This window comes from Budorcas taxicolor, chromosome 8 (genome assembly GCF_023091745.1).
Source record: "Budorcas taxicolor isolate Tak-1 chromosome 8, Takin1.1, whole genome shotgun sequence".
NCBI classification, from domain to species: Eukaryota; Metazoa; Chordata; class Mammalia; order Artiodactyla; family Bovidae; genus Budorcas; species Budorcas taxicolor.
In genome coordinates this window covers 79806109-79821080 of record NC_068917.1, presented here as the reverse complement: position 1 = coordinate 79821080, position 14972 = coordinate 79806109, and the positions used below count along the sequence as shown (strand labels likewise).

The following is a 14972-nucleotide window of genomic DNA, read 5'->3' as shown; positions in this document are numbered from 1 at the left end:
CTGTGATTCAAATCCCAAATCTGCCTACTCCTGTTTGATATATTTTTGGATATAAACGGATAATGCATGTAGTAAGCTTCAGTTTTTTTTGGTTCTATTCTGCCATTGAAATAGAAGCTTTTTTGCTTTTTTTGAGTTGCCTTGCACTCTGATGTTACATAGGGGAAACCTGTTTTTTGGAATGAATAACCAGCTTTATTTATACTGAAATATTCATTTATCACTGGGTATGTGGTAAAAAAAACCTTATTAGGATGGCTTGAATATTAAAGAAACTCAAAAGAGGCTAATTTCTTTCAATTAATTTACTACTTACTAATTCTTTTGAGTTATATAGATAATTAATCTATAATCTTTTAATCAGTATGTTAGGCTCTACAAATCAAAATACTGGAATCAAGAATTTTTCTTTTATCAGCCATCTTAAAGAATTGAATGTGATTCCAAAAAAAAACACCCTAAATTGTTTAAAACATATATGCATATATTACATCTTTTAGAATTTAAACATCAAAATGAATGCCTTCTATTAAAATAATCCTGTTAGAAGGTTATCTAAAATTATTTAATGATGTTGCTGATGTTACTTTTTTCTTTTAATGCCATTGATAGAAAAGCTTTGTATTGGAGTATAACTGATTAATAAACAATGTTATGATAGTTTTAGGTGAACAAGGAAGGAACTCAGCCATACATATACATGTATCTGTTCTCTCCCCTGGATCCCATCCAGGCTGCCATATAAATTGATCAGAGTTCCATCTGCTACAGTAGGTCCTTGTTGGTTATCCATTTTAAATACAGATACTGATTTTTTTTTTTTTTTCAAAGGGCCTGTCTTAGCTGGGCAGCTTAGCAAATGAAAATTGTTGTGTGGTTAACTTAACTCTACTGTATTTTGATTAAAACTTGTTTTACAAACTTGCTGTTGCTGTTTTAAGTGATTGTTGGGGCCAAGGAATGCCAAGTGGAGAGTGCAGATGAAGTGATGAGTCTCCTGGAGATGGGAAATGCAGCCAGGCATACGGGTACGACCCAAATGAATGAGCACTCCAGTAGATCACACGCAATTTTCACCATCAGCCTTTGTCAAGTGGACAAAAATAGAAAGGCAGCTGAAGATGGATCATGGCATTCCCATCGGCATATTGTCTCAAAGTTCCACTTTGTGGATTTGGCTGGATCAGAAAGAGTAACCAAAACGGGGAATACTGGCGAACGTTTCAAAGAATCCATTCAGATTAACAGTGGGTTGCTGGCTTTAGGAAATGTAATAAGTGCTCTTGGAGACCCACGCAAGAAGAGTTCACATATTCCATACAGGGATGCTAAAATTACCCGGCTTCTGAAAGACTCCTTGGGAGGCAGTGCCAAGACCGTCATGATCACTTGTGTCAGTCCATCCTCCTCAGATTTTGACGAGTCCTTAAATTCTCTCAAATATGCTAACAGAGCACGCAACATTAGAAACAAACCCACCTTAAACTTTAGCCCTGAGTCAGACCGTATGGACGAAATGGAATTTGAGATTAAGTTGCTTCGAGAAGCTTTGCAAAGCCAGCAGGCTAGTAGCAGCCAAACTAGCCAGATCCATCAGGAGGGGACTCCTGATAAAAATAAGATCCATTCTCTTGAGGAGCAAGTCACTCAGCTACAAGGAGAATGTCTGGGTTACCAAAACTGTTTAGAGGAAGCCTTTACCTTCCTGGTGGATTTAAAAGATTCTGTGAGACTAAACGAAAAGCAGCAACACAAACTGCAGGAATGGTTTAACATGACCCAGGAGGTCACCTTGTTCAGAGGACACCGGGCCGTTGGAAACCTGGAAGAAGGACCACAGCATATTACAGTTCTCCAGCTGAAGCGAGAGCTTAAGAAATGCCAGGTACTTAGACACCACCTTAGTAGGTAACTTGTTTAAAGACTAAATTTATTTGGGCAAGTAAGAGTCATTTTGGGGTTTCAGAAGTTTTAGTCTTTTTTTTTTTAAAGAGTTATATGTAAAATCTCATTTGCCTTTTCTCTTTTTTTCTCCCTTTTCTTTTCCTGTTGCTTTTCCTGTTACCCTGTTTTTTCTCTGTTTTCTTCTCCTCGTTTTCTTAGCTCCTTCTCTTTTCTCCTGATATTTTAGTTTGTTGTATTTATTAAGTAGACTCTTGTGAACCTGGTTATTAATTTAGAGAATGAAAAGAAACACAGTTTCAGAAACAATATTAAGTTAAATTTTATTGTTTTTAATCCCTCTTTAGGTCAGTGCTTTTTGAAAGAAAAGTACTTCATCTCGAGATTGGAGTTTTGATTCTTTAGAGAAATCATCATGTTTGATAATATTTAAGGAATGTAGCTATGTACATGTATACATATTATATATATGTTAAACTAAGAGTTACATTTCTCTACTTGTCATTCATAAAGACATTTATTATTTAAAGATTATGTGTCATTGGGGAAATAATGGAGAACAGACATACCTATTTATGCTTATGTGGCATTTGCATTCTGGTAGGCAAATGGATCGGAGAAGGCAGTGGCACCCCACTCCAGTACTCTTGCCTGGAAAATCCCATGGACAGAGGAGTCTGGAAGGCTGCAGTCCATGGGGTCACTGAGGGTTGGACACGACTGAGCGACTTCACTTTTCACTTTCATGCATTGGAGAAGGAAATGGCAACCCACTCTAGTGTTCTTGCCTTGGAGAATCCCAGGGATGGGGGAGCCTGGTGGGCTGCCGTCAATGGGGTCACACAGAGTCGGACACGGCTGAAGCGACTTAGCAGCAGCAGCAGCAGCAGGCAAATGGTTATTCCACCATTTTTTTAAACATAGGAAAACATATAGGTAATAAGATAGCTTTCTAGTTGGAAATCTTTCTTCAGTATCTTTTTTAGTGTGTATTAGAAAGAAACCTCTATTACAGCAATTCTCAAACTTTTTTCTCACAAGGCTACTTTCTTCAAATTGAGGTCCCCTAAAGATCTTTTGTTGATGTAGTTTGTATCTATTCATATTTACTGTATTAGAATTAAAACAGAAAATGTAAACTACTAGTTCACTCAGAACTAGCAATAATAACCCGATTAATGTTAACATAAGGAGCATTTTTTCATGAAAAATAACTATTTTCCAAAACAAAAAATTTAGTAAGAGTGGAATTGCTTTATATTTTTGCGACTCTTTTCATGTCTGACTTAATAGAAGACAGGTGGATTCTCATATCTCTCAGCAATCACTTTGTTGCAATATATTTAGTTGAAGTGTGTGAAGAAAATCCAGACTCATCTAGACTTGTAGTTGGAGGGGAAGAATATATTAGTGATTTTTTCAGGTAATTGTGAATATCCTTTGATATTACATCAAAACTCAACAAGTAGAAATTTCCTAATGGTTACTTGTGTGGGATTTGAAACCATTTTGTTACATTACAGTTCACTGATTTTTATCTTACATTTTGAATGGATCTTTTATCCACATGTGATTTTTGAATCAGCATGCATTGGATACTTGAGAAATATTTGTTTACTAAGTTATGAAGATTTTTCAGTGTTAACAGATTCACAATATAATATTAAAAAATCACATTTATTAATATCACCTCTGATCTCACCTCCTGCAAAATCTTTAAGTATTAGGAGCTGTCAAGTTTATGGTAGCAGAAATGTTTTCCAAAATTCTGATTTTTGTACGAAACTTGAATTTTATCATTTGCAGTAAATACTGTTAGTTGTTTTCCTTGAAATGATGTCACACACCCAAATGTGAATAGCTTATCTGTTGTTCTTTACAGTAAAAATAGCACCCTATGAAAAATGTGGCTACTTTAGCTTGTAACTCAACAATTGCACAAGATTTTTTGCACCAGGTAACTCTCCTCCTTCAGCATACAGAAGAACTACTTTATGCCTGCCCATTTTGACACATAGAATACTAAAAAAAAATGCTCATGTGCTGAGATTTAATAAAATCATTTTTATTGCTTCATCAGGATATTCTTAAGTGGTTCTCCATCCTCTCATAAATACCTCTTAAGGGACTTTGTTGCTTTTTTCCTCCATGATTTGAACACAGGAGCAGTATGTGAACATGAATATACTCTACAGATAAACACTTTTTAAAAACACTTTTAAATAAAAAATAAACAATAAAGCTGTAGTTTATAAAGTACACGTCACAACACTATATGCAGCACTGGGAGAACAATCACGTTGTAAGCTCTCAGACTGACAGTTAATTGCCCAGAGCAGAGGATATGGGCTAATGAATATTTTATTTTAAAAAGAGAAAAGTCATAAAGGTCACGTAAACAGGGTTATAAGGACCATCAGGGTCATGCATCCTGTCCTGTGTGGTCATTCAACATCCCAAGCAGAAAAAAGAAGAAACTCTCCCAAAGCCCCAAGGGAAGGCTGTGGCAAAATCAAGGCTGGCCTCAGTCCATGGGTTCCCAGTGGAGAGGCCTGTCCATCTCCATGCCACCACCTGAGGAGTCATGTGCATGCTGTGTTTTTGAGAATGCAATTTTTTTTGCAAATCAGCTACTCATTCTTCTCTTTTCCTGTGTCTTAGTGGAAAGAGCACAGGCTTTGGATCCAGACAGGCCCTGAGGTTGACTGTCAGGAGTTTGGTTTATCCACTGTGTTGTCCTGGAATGGTGTTCACTCACTAAACTTCAGTTTCTTCATGAAAATGTTTAATTTCTTCAATGAGATGTTTTTAAAATCCCAAGTTACAATCTAGTATAAAGTAAGCCCTTGACCAATGTTGATTTTCTATTTATTTAGTTCAAAATTTAAAAGTATTATTTGCATATTCCAAGTTTATTTGGTGACAGGAATAATTCACCTGGAACTAAGAAAACTATATATTTAACCATGTTTCCAAACATCTTCAAAATATATCTCTTTGTAGTGAAAGGGTGCAAAGTTAGCAAATGTTCTTCTTTTAAATATCCATTATAAATATAGAGCATTCTTATACTATATAGGTCAATTTGGGAAATGTGACCTTTTTGATTTCTGAAGACCCACATTAAAAAACTCATGGCAGTTCTAGAAAACTTGTAAACACCTTATTGAATGTACTGTAGACTTTGAATAACTGGCTTCAGTCTTAAAATACAAGAAATAAAAATAAGGACTATCTTCCTATCTCTTTGGTAACTAATTATTACATTATACCAGTGATAGGTCCTCTCAGCTGTTTCTGCCTTCGTTATAATCGAGAAACAAGAAAAAAAGGGTAAGAAGATTTTAAGAGTCATTGTCAGGCTATCATTAAACCACAGTTTTTGTGGTATTAGGTGATTTCTCTTGAATATTTTCCATGGTGACTCTCTCTTGTGCTTTCTTTCCCCCCTCCCAGTGTGCTCTTGCTGCTGATGAAGTAGTATTTAATCAGAAGGACTTGGAGGTGAAGGAGCTAAAGAATCAAGTGCAAATGATGGTGCAGGAAAACAAAGGACATGTTGTTTCTTTGAAAGAAGCACAAAAAGTGAATAGATTACAGGTAGAGTTAATGTACCTTGCTCTGTGTATTTCACTGGAACAGTACCTGACTAAAATAGCATTCTAAATGATAAGTAGGAATGTTTGCAAAAATAGGTTTCAGTTGAAGAGTTCTGAACACAAGCACCTGAAAGAGTTATTACAGTTTTCCCCTAAATTGGTGTAAAGGGAAAACATTTTTATTGTTAGCTTGACTTATATTTCACAAATATAGAGCCTAATACCCAGGAATTTAATTTGCAAGTCATGTTGTAGTTATCCTTTCTTTATACTTTCCCTTCTGTTGTTTGCCAGAGTAATAGGCAATGGGATATTGTTAAGTGTTGGAAGGTAAACACATCATTTAAAATTTTGATTTGTTAGATTACTGTTTTATTCTCCATCAATGATTTGCTCATTCGGTTTGGCCAAATCTTTCAAAGTCTATGTCTTAGGTTTTCTGTATTAACATGGATGTGCCTTCAGTGTAACATGGTATGTCCCTAAGTATTGGATTGGCTAGAAATTTAGTTTGGATTTTTCCATAAGATATTTTGGGCCAACCCAATATTATACACCCTGGCTGTGAACCCTCCCGTCCCCCATACAGTTCATTTCATTTAAAGCCTTTAGCTTCCTATCAGGGAGTAACTACTGTCCTGAATAATGATCTGATCCAGGAAAAATTAGACTTTAATTTTGACATTACTTTCTTCTTCTTCTTTTTTAACCATTCTATCTCTGTATTAATTTAAAAACATAGCAAAAGTAGTGTTAGTCATTCAGTTGTGTCTGACTCTGCAACCCATGTACTGGAGTCTGCCAGGCTCCTCTGTCCATGGGATTATCCAGGTAAGGATACTGAAGTGGGTTGCCATTCACTTCTCCAGGGGATCTTCCCAATGCAGGGATCAAACCCAAGTGTCCTGCATTGAAGGCGGGTTCTTTACTGTCTGAAAACATATATAAACTAAAATGTGTTGTTCAGTGAATTATCACAAAGAGAACTTCTACCTAACCACCACCAGTTCAAGAAACAGCAAACTGCTAGCCCCAGGAGCTCTCAGTCTCTCCTCGGAGAAAGCTGCTCTCCTAACTTTGATAGTGATAATTTCCTTGCTTTACTTTGTGGTTACTATATATCCTTGAACTCTGCAATTTAAGTTTTGGCATTTTTATAAATTTAATCATTCAATATACATTCTTTAGTATCTGGTTGCTTTTACTGAACATTTTGTCTATTCTGCTTCATCCACGTTTTTGTGTGAAGCTGTAGCTTGGTTAGTTTATAGCTGTGTAGGATATCATTGTATGACTATTTCACAATTTATTTTTCTTTTTACTGTTGCTAGATTTTTTTTCCTATGAATTTTCTCATACATGTCCCCTGGTGCACACACATGCATTTCTTTTGCATTTGTGCCTGAATTGCTAGATCATACATAGGGTAGGCAAATCTTGAACTTTAGTGAATAATACCAAACTTGTTTTCCAGTTTAAACTTGCACCAGCACTGTATGAGCATTCCTGCTATTCCACTTGCTTGCTAGCATTTGTTACTGTGAATTTTTTAGATCTTAGGCAATCTGGTAGGTATGTAATGTTATTTTATTGTGTTTTAAAAAATGTATTTCTTGATTTTAAAAATTTATTTATGTATGGCTGGGCTGGGTCCTTTTTGCTGTGCACAGGCTTCTCTAGTTGTGGAGAGTGGGGGCTACTCTCTAGTTGCAGTGTGTGGGCTTCTCATTTGCAGTAGCTTCTCTTTCTGTAGAGCCTGGGCTCTTGGGTGCGTGGGCTCAGTAGTTGTGTATGGCAGGTATGTAATGTTATTTTATTGTGGTTTTAATTTTCATTTCCCTGATGGCTGGTGAAGTTGAGCACTTTTTCATGTTTTTTCCTTTTTTTTTTGGTCTTTGGGTACCTTCTTTTTTTAAAATTATTTTTGGCCGCACTGGGTCTTTGTTGCTGCACCTGGGCTTTCTCTAGTTGCAGCAGGAGTTACTCTTCATTGCAGTGAGGGCTGTTCTTTGTTGCAGTGAGCAGGCTTCTCATTGCAGTGACTTCCCTTGTTGCATAGCATGGGCTCTAGGCACTTGGGATTAGTAGTTGTGGCACACGTTCTTAGTGTGAGATGTGAGATCTTCCCAGACCAGGGATCGAACCTGTATCCCCTGCATTATAAGGTGGATTCTTAACCACTGGACCACCAGGGAAGTCCTTGGGTACCTTCTTTTGTGAAATGCTCGTTCAAGTCTCCTGCTTGTTTTCCTATTGGACTAAGTCTTCCATTATTATGTTTGCCTTTCATATTTAAGCTCTATAGTCCTGAAACTGATTTTTGTATGTGGGATAAAGTAAAGGTCAAATTTCAGTTTTTTTCCAGGTAGATATCCATTTGTTCCAGCATTATTTATTGAAAAGGCCATCTTTTCACCACTATTCTGAGTGCTGTTTGTCACAAGTCAGGGTTCCTTCATGCATGAATGTATGGTGTATTTCTGGGACTTCTGTTGTATTCCATTGGCTTGCCTGTCTTTGGACCAGTGTCACATTTCTTATTTATTGTAGGTTCCTCATAAGTGTAGATGTATCACTAACCCATGAACTTGGTATATTCCTCCATTTACTCACATTTTCTTTGGTTTTTCTCAGTAATGACTTTTTTGGGTTTATGTTTATATATTGAACATCTTTTGTTAGATTCATTCCCAGATGCTGTATTTTTTTATGTGACTATGAATGGAATCTCTTCAGATTTCCATTTTCTTAATTGTTTGTTGGTATGTGTAACTGTATTGGTTTGTGAATATTGATAGCTTATACCAAGCAACTTGATAAAATTCATTTTTAAATTCTGATATTTTATGTAAATTCTTTTGGATTTTCGTTTATGATTGTGTCATCTGCAAATGATGACATTTTTATTCCTTCATGATCTTTATGCTGCCTTTTTTTTTTTTTAACAATTCTTCATTGACTTTGATCTTCAATACAGTATTGAATACAAGTGGTGATAGGAAATGTTCTTGTCTTGTTTCCAACTATAAATGAAAAGCTTTCACTGTTTCACTATAAGTATCATGTTTGCTGTAGGTATTTTTTTTATTTATTCTTTATCAAACCAAGGAAACATTCTTTGCTGAGAATTTTTATAATGAATGGATATTACATTTTATCAAATGATTTTTCTTTATCATGATTTTCCCACTTTATTCTGTTAATGTGGTGAATTGTACTGATTTTTCAATTTTTACACCAATCTTATATTCCTGAAATAAACCTTTTTTTGGGGGGGTTATGATGTACTGTTATGCTGGGGGTCCCCAAGACCACCCTCAGGTTGGATGTTGTACTTGGAGGACTCAGCATACAGTTGTGCTCATCAGTTCAGTTCAGTCTCGCAGTCGTGTCTAACTCTTTGTGAACCCATGAACTGCAGCACGCCAGGCCTCCCTGTCCATCACCAACGCCTGGAGTCCACCCCAACCCATGTCCATCGAGTCGGTGATGCCATCCAACCATCTCATCCTCTGCTGTCCCCTTCTCCTCCTGCCATCAATCTTTCCCAGCATCAGGGTCTTTTCAAATGAGTCAGCTCTTCGCATCAGGTGGCCAAAGTATTGGAGTTTCAGCTTCATCATTAGTCCTTCCAATGAATACCCAGGACTGATCTTCTTTAGGATGGACTGGTTGGATCTCCTTGCAGTCCAAGGGACTCCCAAGAGTCTTCTCCAATACCACAGTTCAAAAGCATCAATTCTTCGGTGCTCAGCTTTCTTTATGGTCAACTCTCACATCCATACATGACCACTGGAAAAACCATAGCCTTGACTAGACTTACTAGGCATGGACCTAATAAAAGAAAGCAAATGGAACAGGGACATAGAGTGAAGTCCAGAAGAAATCAGGCACAGGCTTCCAAGAACTGTCTCCCAGTGGAGTCACCCACATGTACTTAACTCCCCCAGCAAAGATTGTGGCAACTCACGTGAAGAGTTGTCTACTGAGGAGACTCAGGTTTTATTGAGAACTGGCCATGAAGGCATTCTCTGACCACCATATACCAGAATTCCAGACTAGCAGAAGGAAAGGAAAGCAGGTGTTCAACATAAACCACCTTGTCTGCACAAACACTTTGAGCACAGTGAGCCACTCTTACTTGATAGGGTGTTGGGAACCCTGTTAGGACCCGAGTTCCCAGACACCAGCCGATGAACAACCTCGTATGCAGGTCCTTCAAAGGATAGCAGTCAAGTCTTCTGTGTTAATTTACTCTTTTCTACAAATGTCCTTGATTTGGTTTGTAATTATTTTGTTTAGGATTTTAGCATGTCTATTCATGTGTATATTTTCTTTTCTCAAAATACTCTTGTCAGATACTGTAACAAATTAGGTTAACCTAATAATTATTAGTACTCTTGCCTGGAAAATCCCATGGATGGAGGAGCCTGGAAGGCTGCAGTCCATGGGGTCACTAAGTTGGACATGACCGAGCAACTTCACTTTCACTTTTCACTTCATGCATTGGAGAAGGAAATGGCAACCCACTCCAGTGTTCTTGCCTGGAGGATCCCAGGGACCGGGGAGCCTGGTGGGCTGCCATCTATGGGGTCACACACAGTCGGACACGACTGAAGTGACTTAGCAATAGCAATAATTATTAGGTTAACCTAATAATATAGTTTAGGTAGCATTCCTTCTTTTTCTATACTTGGGAAGAGTGTGTGAAGAATTGGTATTATTTCTTCCTTAAATATTGGTTGAATTCACTTGAAAAATATTTGGGCCTGGAAAATTTCTCTGTGGAATGTTTAATTATGAATTCAGTCACATTTTCCTTTTGCCCCCTTGTTGGTAAGGTCTGTTTTTCTAAGAATGTAAGAGCTGTTTCATATTTCAATAAATATGTTGAAATGTTTATAATAGTCTCACCTCTTTAATGCTTTTAGACATGTAATGATATCCCGTTTTTCATTCCTGGTTATTTGTGCCTTCTCTCTCTCTTTTTTTTTCCTTGATCAACTTCACCAGAGGTTTATCAATTTTTTTTAGTCTCTTCAGAGACTAAATTCTTTTTTAAAAATTATAATTTTATCTATTTACTTATTTGTGGCTGTGCTGGGTCTTCGTTGCTTTGCTCCAGCGTTTCAATCTAGTTGTGGCAAGTGGGGGTTACTCTCTAGTGCACAGACCTCTCATTGCAGTGGCTTCTTTTGTTTTTGAGCACAGGCTCTAGACCACATGGGCTTCAGTAGTTGCAGCACCTGGGCTTAGTAGTTGCAGTTGCCGGGTTCTAGAGCACAGGCTCAGTAGTTACGTTGCATGCGCTTAGTTGCTCCCCAGCATGTGGGATCTTCCCAGATCAGGGATCAAAGCTGTATCTCCTGCATTGGCTGGCAGATTCGTTACCATGGAGCCGCTGGGGAAGCCCACAGAGGGCCATTCTTGACTTTGATGATCTTCTCTGGTATATGTTTGTTTATTCTTTAATTAATTTCTACCCATATCTTTATTGTTTAGTTTTTTTCTGCTTTTTTTAGGGGCATAGAATCCTTCTAAATTGTTTAGATGGGTGCTCAGTTCATTGATTTTTAGCCTTTCTGTATATTTTTAACCATCTATAATATATGCATTTAAAGTTATATGTTTCCTCCTAAGCTTATCTTTGTCTGCATTCCTCATTTGGCTCAAATTTTTCCTGATTTTTATTGTGAGTTTTTTCTTTGACCTGTGGGTTATATAGTTATTTTATTTCCAACACATGAAGGATTTCTTTTTATTAATTTTTAGCTTAATTGCATTGTTGTCCATATAACTTCAGTTCTTTGTGTTGAGACTTGCTTTATGGCTCAGCATAAGGCCAGTTTTTGTAGATATTACAGATATGCTTGAAAAGAATTTGTATTCTGTTATCATTGAGTTCTCCTAATTCTGTTAATCCTCTTATTCAAATCTATATTTTTACTCACTTTTTTGGTCTTTTTTGTTTTGTCCTATCAGTATTTTAGAGGGATGTTAAGATCTCTTACTATAATTGTCTTGCAAATACAATTTTTGCATTTTATATATATTGAAGCTGGGTTATTAAGTACCTAGAAATGTAGAATTGTTACCGCATCCTGGTGAATTGACCTTTTTTAAAAAAATCTTTTTTTAACTTCATTTTATCTCCTAATGGTTTTTGCATTTAAGTCTATTTTATATTAACATAGCTATACCAGCTTTCTTTTGATTAATATTTACATGATATCTCTTTTTCCATCTTCCCATTAATCTTTCTTTATTGATTTTAGTTATGTTTCTTGCAATTAGCAGGTTAGACAATTTTATAGTTCTTTCTGGTAGTCTTTATCCTTTAATTGGATTGCGAGTTCATTTCTGAATTTAATGTAATTACTATTATATTCTGGTTATAATCCCACCACTATGGTTTTTACTTATCCTATCTGCTCTATATTCATTTTTCTCTCCTTCTTATATTTTTTGGATTTAATTGCTTTAAAAGTTGTACTTTCACTGTTTTTAGTGGTTATCCTGGAGAGTATATACCATGCACTCTTGACTTAAAACAGTTAAACTGGTATTTTTACCCTTTCCCTGGAGAATAAAAGGACTCCATTTAGTATCCCCCTTCAACTTATATGCTATTGTTTTATATTTTAATTATCTGAATATGTGGTTTTTAAAATAAAGGTACATTTTATAGTTCAGCATTAACACAGTGAAACTTTAGGGTTTGCTTTTTTTCCCCCTATCTAAACATTATAGTACATGTGAAGTATTAAAATGAATGACCTTTCTTTTTCATATAATTTTGTGCTTATAAAACAAAGCTTATGTACTTCAAATTTTTTCTTTAGAGGATACACAGAAAGCTAAACCACACAGTGTCTCTCTCTCCCCCAAGCACCCATAAACAACACATTCTGCCTTTGATTTCCAAGTTCGTTCTCCCACGACTCTCAATTGCTTATCTTCTATCTGTGTTTGTGGCTTTCTTTTTCACTGAGTAAAGGCTTTCACTTCACTGCACCTGTTACCACTTTCTGTCTCCTTTGCTGTCATCTTAGCTGTTTGCCGTTTTCTGTACTTTTCAACTTTCTAGTCTTTTGTTACTTCTTGGATTTCACTCTGAAAGTTCAGACTTCTATAAAGATCAGCTAATCATAGTGCTTCAGGTGGGCAAGCTAACCAATCACAGTGTATGGGGCAGTGTCTTGTACTAACTCATTAGCTGTATTTGTTGCTGCTTACTATTCAAAAGCTTTTAACACTCAGGACAATCCTAAATTCTTGTGAACAGCAGGCTAGTCTTTGGGGTTTTTGTTTGTCTGTTTGGTTGGTTTTTAGAATTTTTTTTTTTTTTTGGCTGCGCCTTACAGCATGTGGGATCTTAGTTTACCGAGCAGGGATTGGACCCATGCCCTCTGCCGTGGAATTGTGGAATCTTAGCCACTGGACCACCAGGGAAGTCCCAGAAGGCTAGTCTCTGGATAAGTTAGGTTTTATTGTTTTGTTAAGGTAGTTGTGATTTTGTGATCAATGTACAATTTATTTTTAATCATTAACCCATACTGAGTCTCTCCATTTTTTAAATTCTTCTCTTTCTTCTATAAAGAATGAAAAAATAATAGAACAACAACTTCTTGTGGATCAACTGAGTGAAGAACTAACAAAACTTAACCTGTCAATGACTTCTTCAGTAAAGGAAACTTGTGGAGATGGGCCAGATACCAGGATACTTGAAAAGAGACCATACACTGTACCATTTGATTCTCGTTTGGGGCATTATATTTATAGTCCAGCAAGATTGGATTCCAGGAAGGTAAAGTCTAAGCATTAGTTTCTTCCTTTTGAGGTTGTATACAATATAATATCACAGTGTATTTATATAGTCTTAGCAGGCTTTTTTTTTCTGTTTGGTTTCATAGACTTTTGTGTATACTCTTTTTCTGTTATGTATACCCTCTTTAAAATCATGCTTCTTTTCAATAAAATTAATGATTAAGAGAAGGTATAGTTGTATTTGAAAGGAAGAGTTGAAGATAATGCTTAGATTTATCAAGGAGAAAAAAAAGCTACTCTTTGCCATCATATTAATATTTTCAGATATGACTAACTCTGATATCATCATAAATTTTTTTCTTTCTTTAATCACACCAAGTTGATGAGGTTGGAGATATTTATTTTGACTTATTTGGTCTATTTTCAAAATGATATCCATGTATTAGTCAATCTTGTCTGATATAATTGCTGCTGCTGCTGCTAAGTCGCTTCAGTTGTGTCCGACTCTATGCGACCCCATAGACGGCAGCCCACCAGGCTCCTCTGTCCCTGGGACTCTCCAGGCAAGAATACTGAAGTGGGTTGCCATTTCCTTCTCCCTCTGACAATTAATTGAGACTGTATAAAAATCAGTATAAAGTTTCATTTAATTTTTAAATTTTACTTTATAAATTTTATTTATAAAATGTGTATACATATATGCGGATGCACAGATTTCTCTTGAAAAATCAAAATCAAGGAATCTCCACCATGGAAAAGACTAATTAACAGACTCATGAATTTTGGTTTCTATTTATTAATTTTAGGAAAGGAAATGATTTATTTGAGATATGTTGGATACAATCCAAGGGATAAGAAATGTGAGAGGTGTCATAGACTTTGCAGTCAGGCAAGCTTGGGTGTGAACACCAGCTCTATGATGTAGGCCTGGAGGGATGACTAAACCTGTGTGAACCCCAGGCTCCTTATCTGTCGGGGGCGACCTGTGAGGGGTATAGGGAGGACTTACGTGAGATGGTGACTCCAAAAGTGCCTGGCACACTGCATCCTATAACATACATATTTATGAGGTACCTCTCCTGTGTCCCAGGCTCTGTGCCTCAGAGTGAGTAAGACAGATGCTACTGTTACTGTATAGTTTTCAGTTTTGACTGGTTGGATTTAAAATTTAAACTTTTGCTGCTATTAATTTCAGTTGAACTTTCTAGAGTTATTGATATTTTCTTTTGGTTGAATGTATGGTAAATTTTCATACAACATTTAAGAAGAAAGATAAGTTCTTCATAGAATTGAAATTAGATATCTATTAATTCTACTTAATTTTTTTACTCTTGGTTAGTAATGTGAATTTCCGGTTTCTGTGCATTCTCTTATTTTATAAAAATAACATTTTTTTCTGATCATAAAAGTTAGACATTTATTATCTCTCTCAGTGTCTGTTTCTTTCTCTTTTTTACTAGACTTTCACACATACACACTCACACACATATTCTTTGAGGAGACAGCTCCACAGGGTATTGAGAAGGAGCTAGGCCCCTCTGTTCTTTTCTCTAGTTGTTTGATTAGACCTGAAACAGCCATGATTGGAATAAAGATTTCCACAGTTATTGTTTCAAATTAACAAATTCTTTTTTTTTAATTAATTTTATTACCCCCGTTCACTTTCAAGGGTTCTAGTTTGGAAAACATATTGTGTGATTACCA

At 36.3% G+C, this 14972-nt stretch overlaps 1 protein-coding gene across 1 annotated transcript in view; it reads left to right on the top strand.

The window, feature by feature from the left end:
* KIF27 (kinesin family member 27) overlaps positions 1-14972 on the top strand; it is an 82152-nt gene that overhangs the window by 12566 nt on the left and 54614 nt on the right. Inside the window, exons 3-5 of the mRNA XM_052645177.1 lie at positions 942-1885; positions 5359-5502; positions 13102-13308. Of these exons, the coding sequence (XP_052501137.1) occupies positions 942-1885; positions 5359-5502; positions 13102-13308 (1295 nt within the window). The remainder of the gene's footprint in view (positions 1-941; positions 1886-5358; positions 5503-13101; positions 13309-14972) is intronic.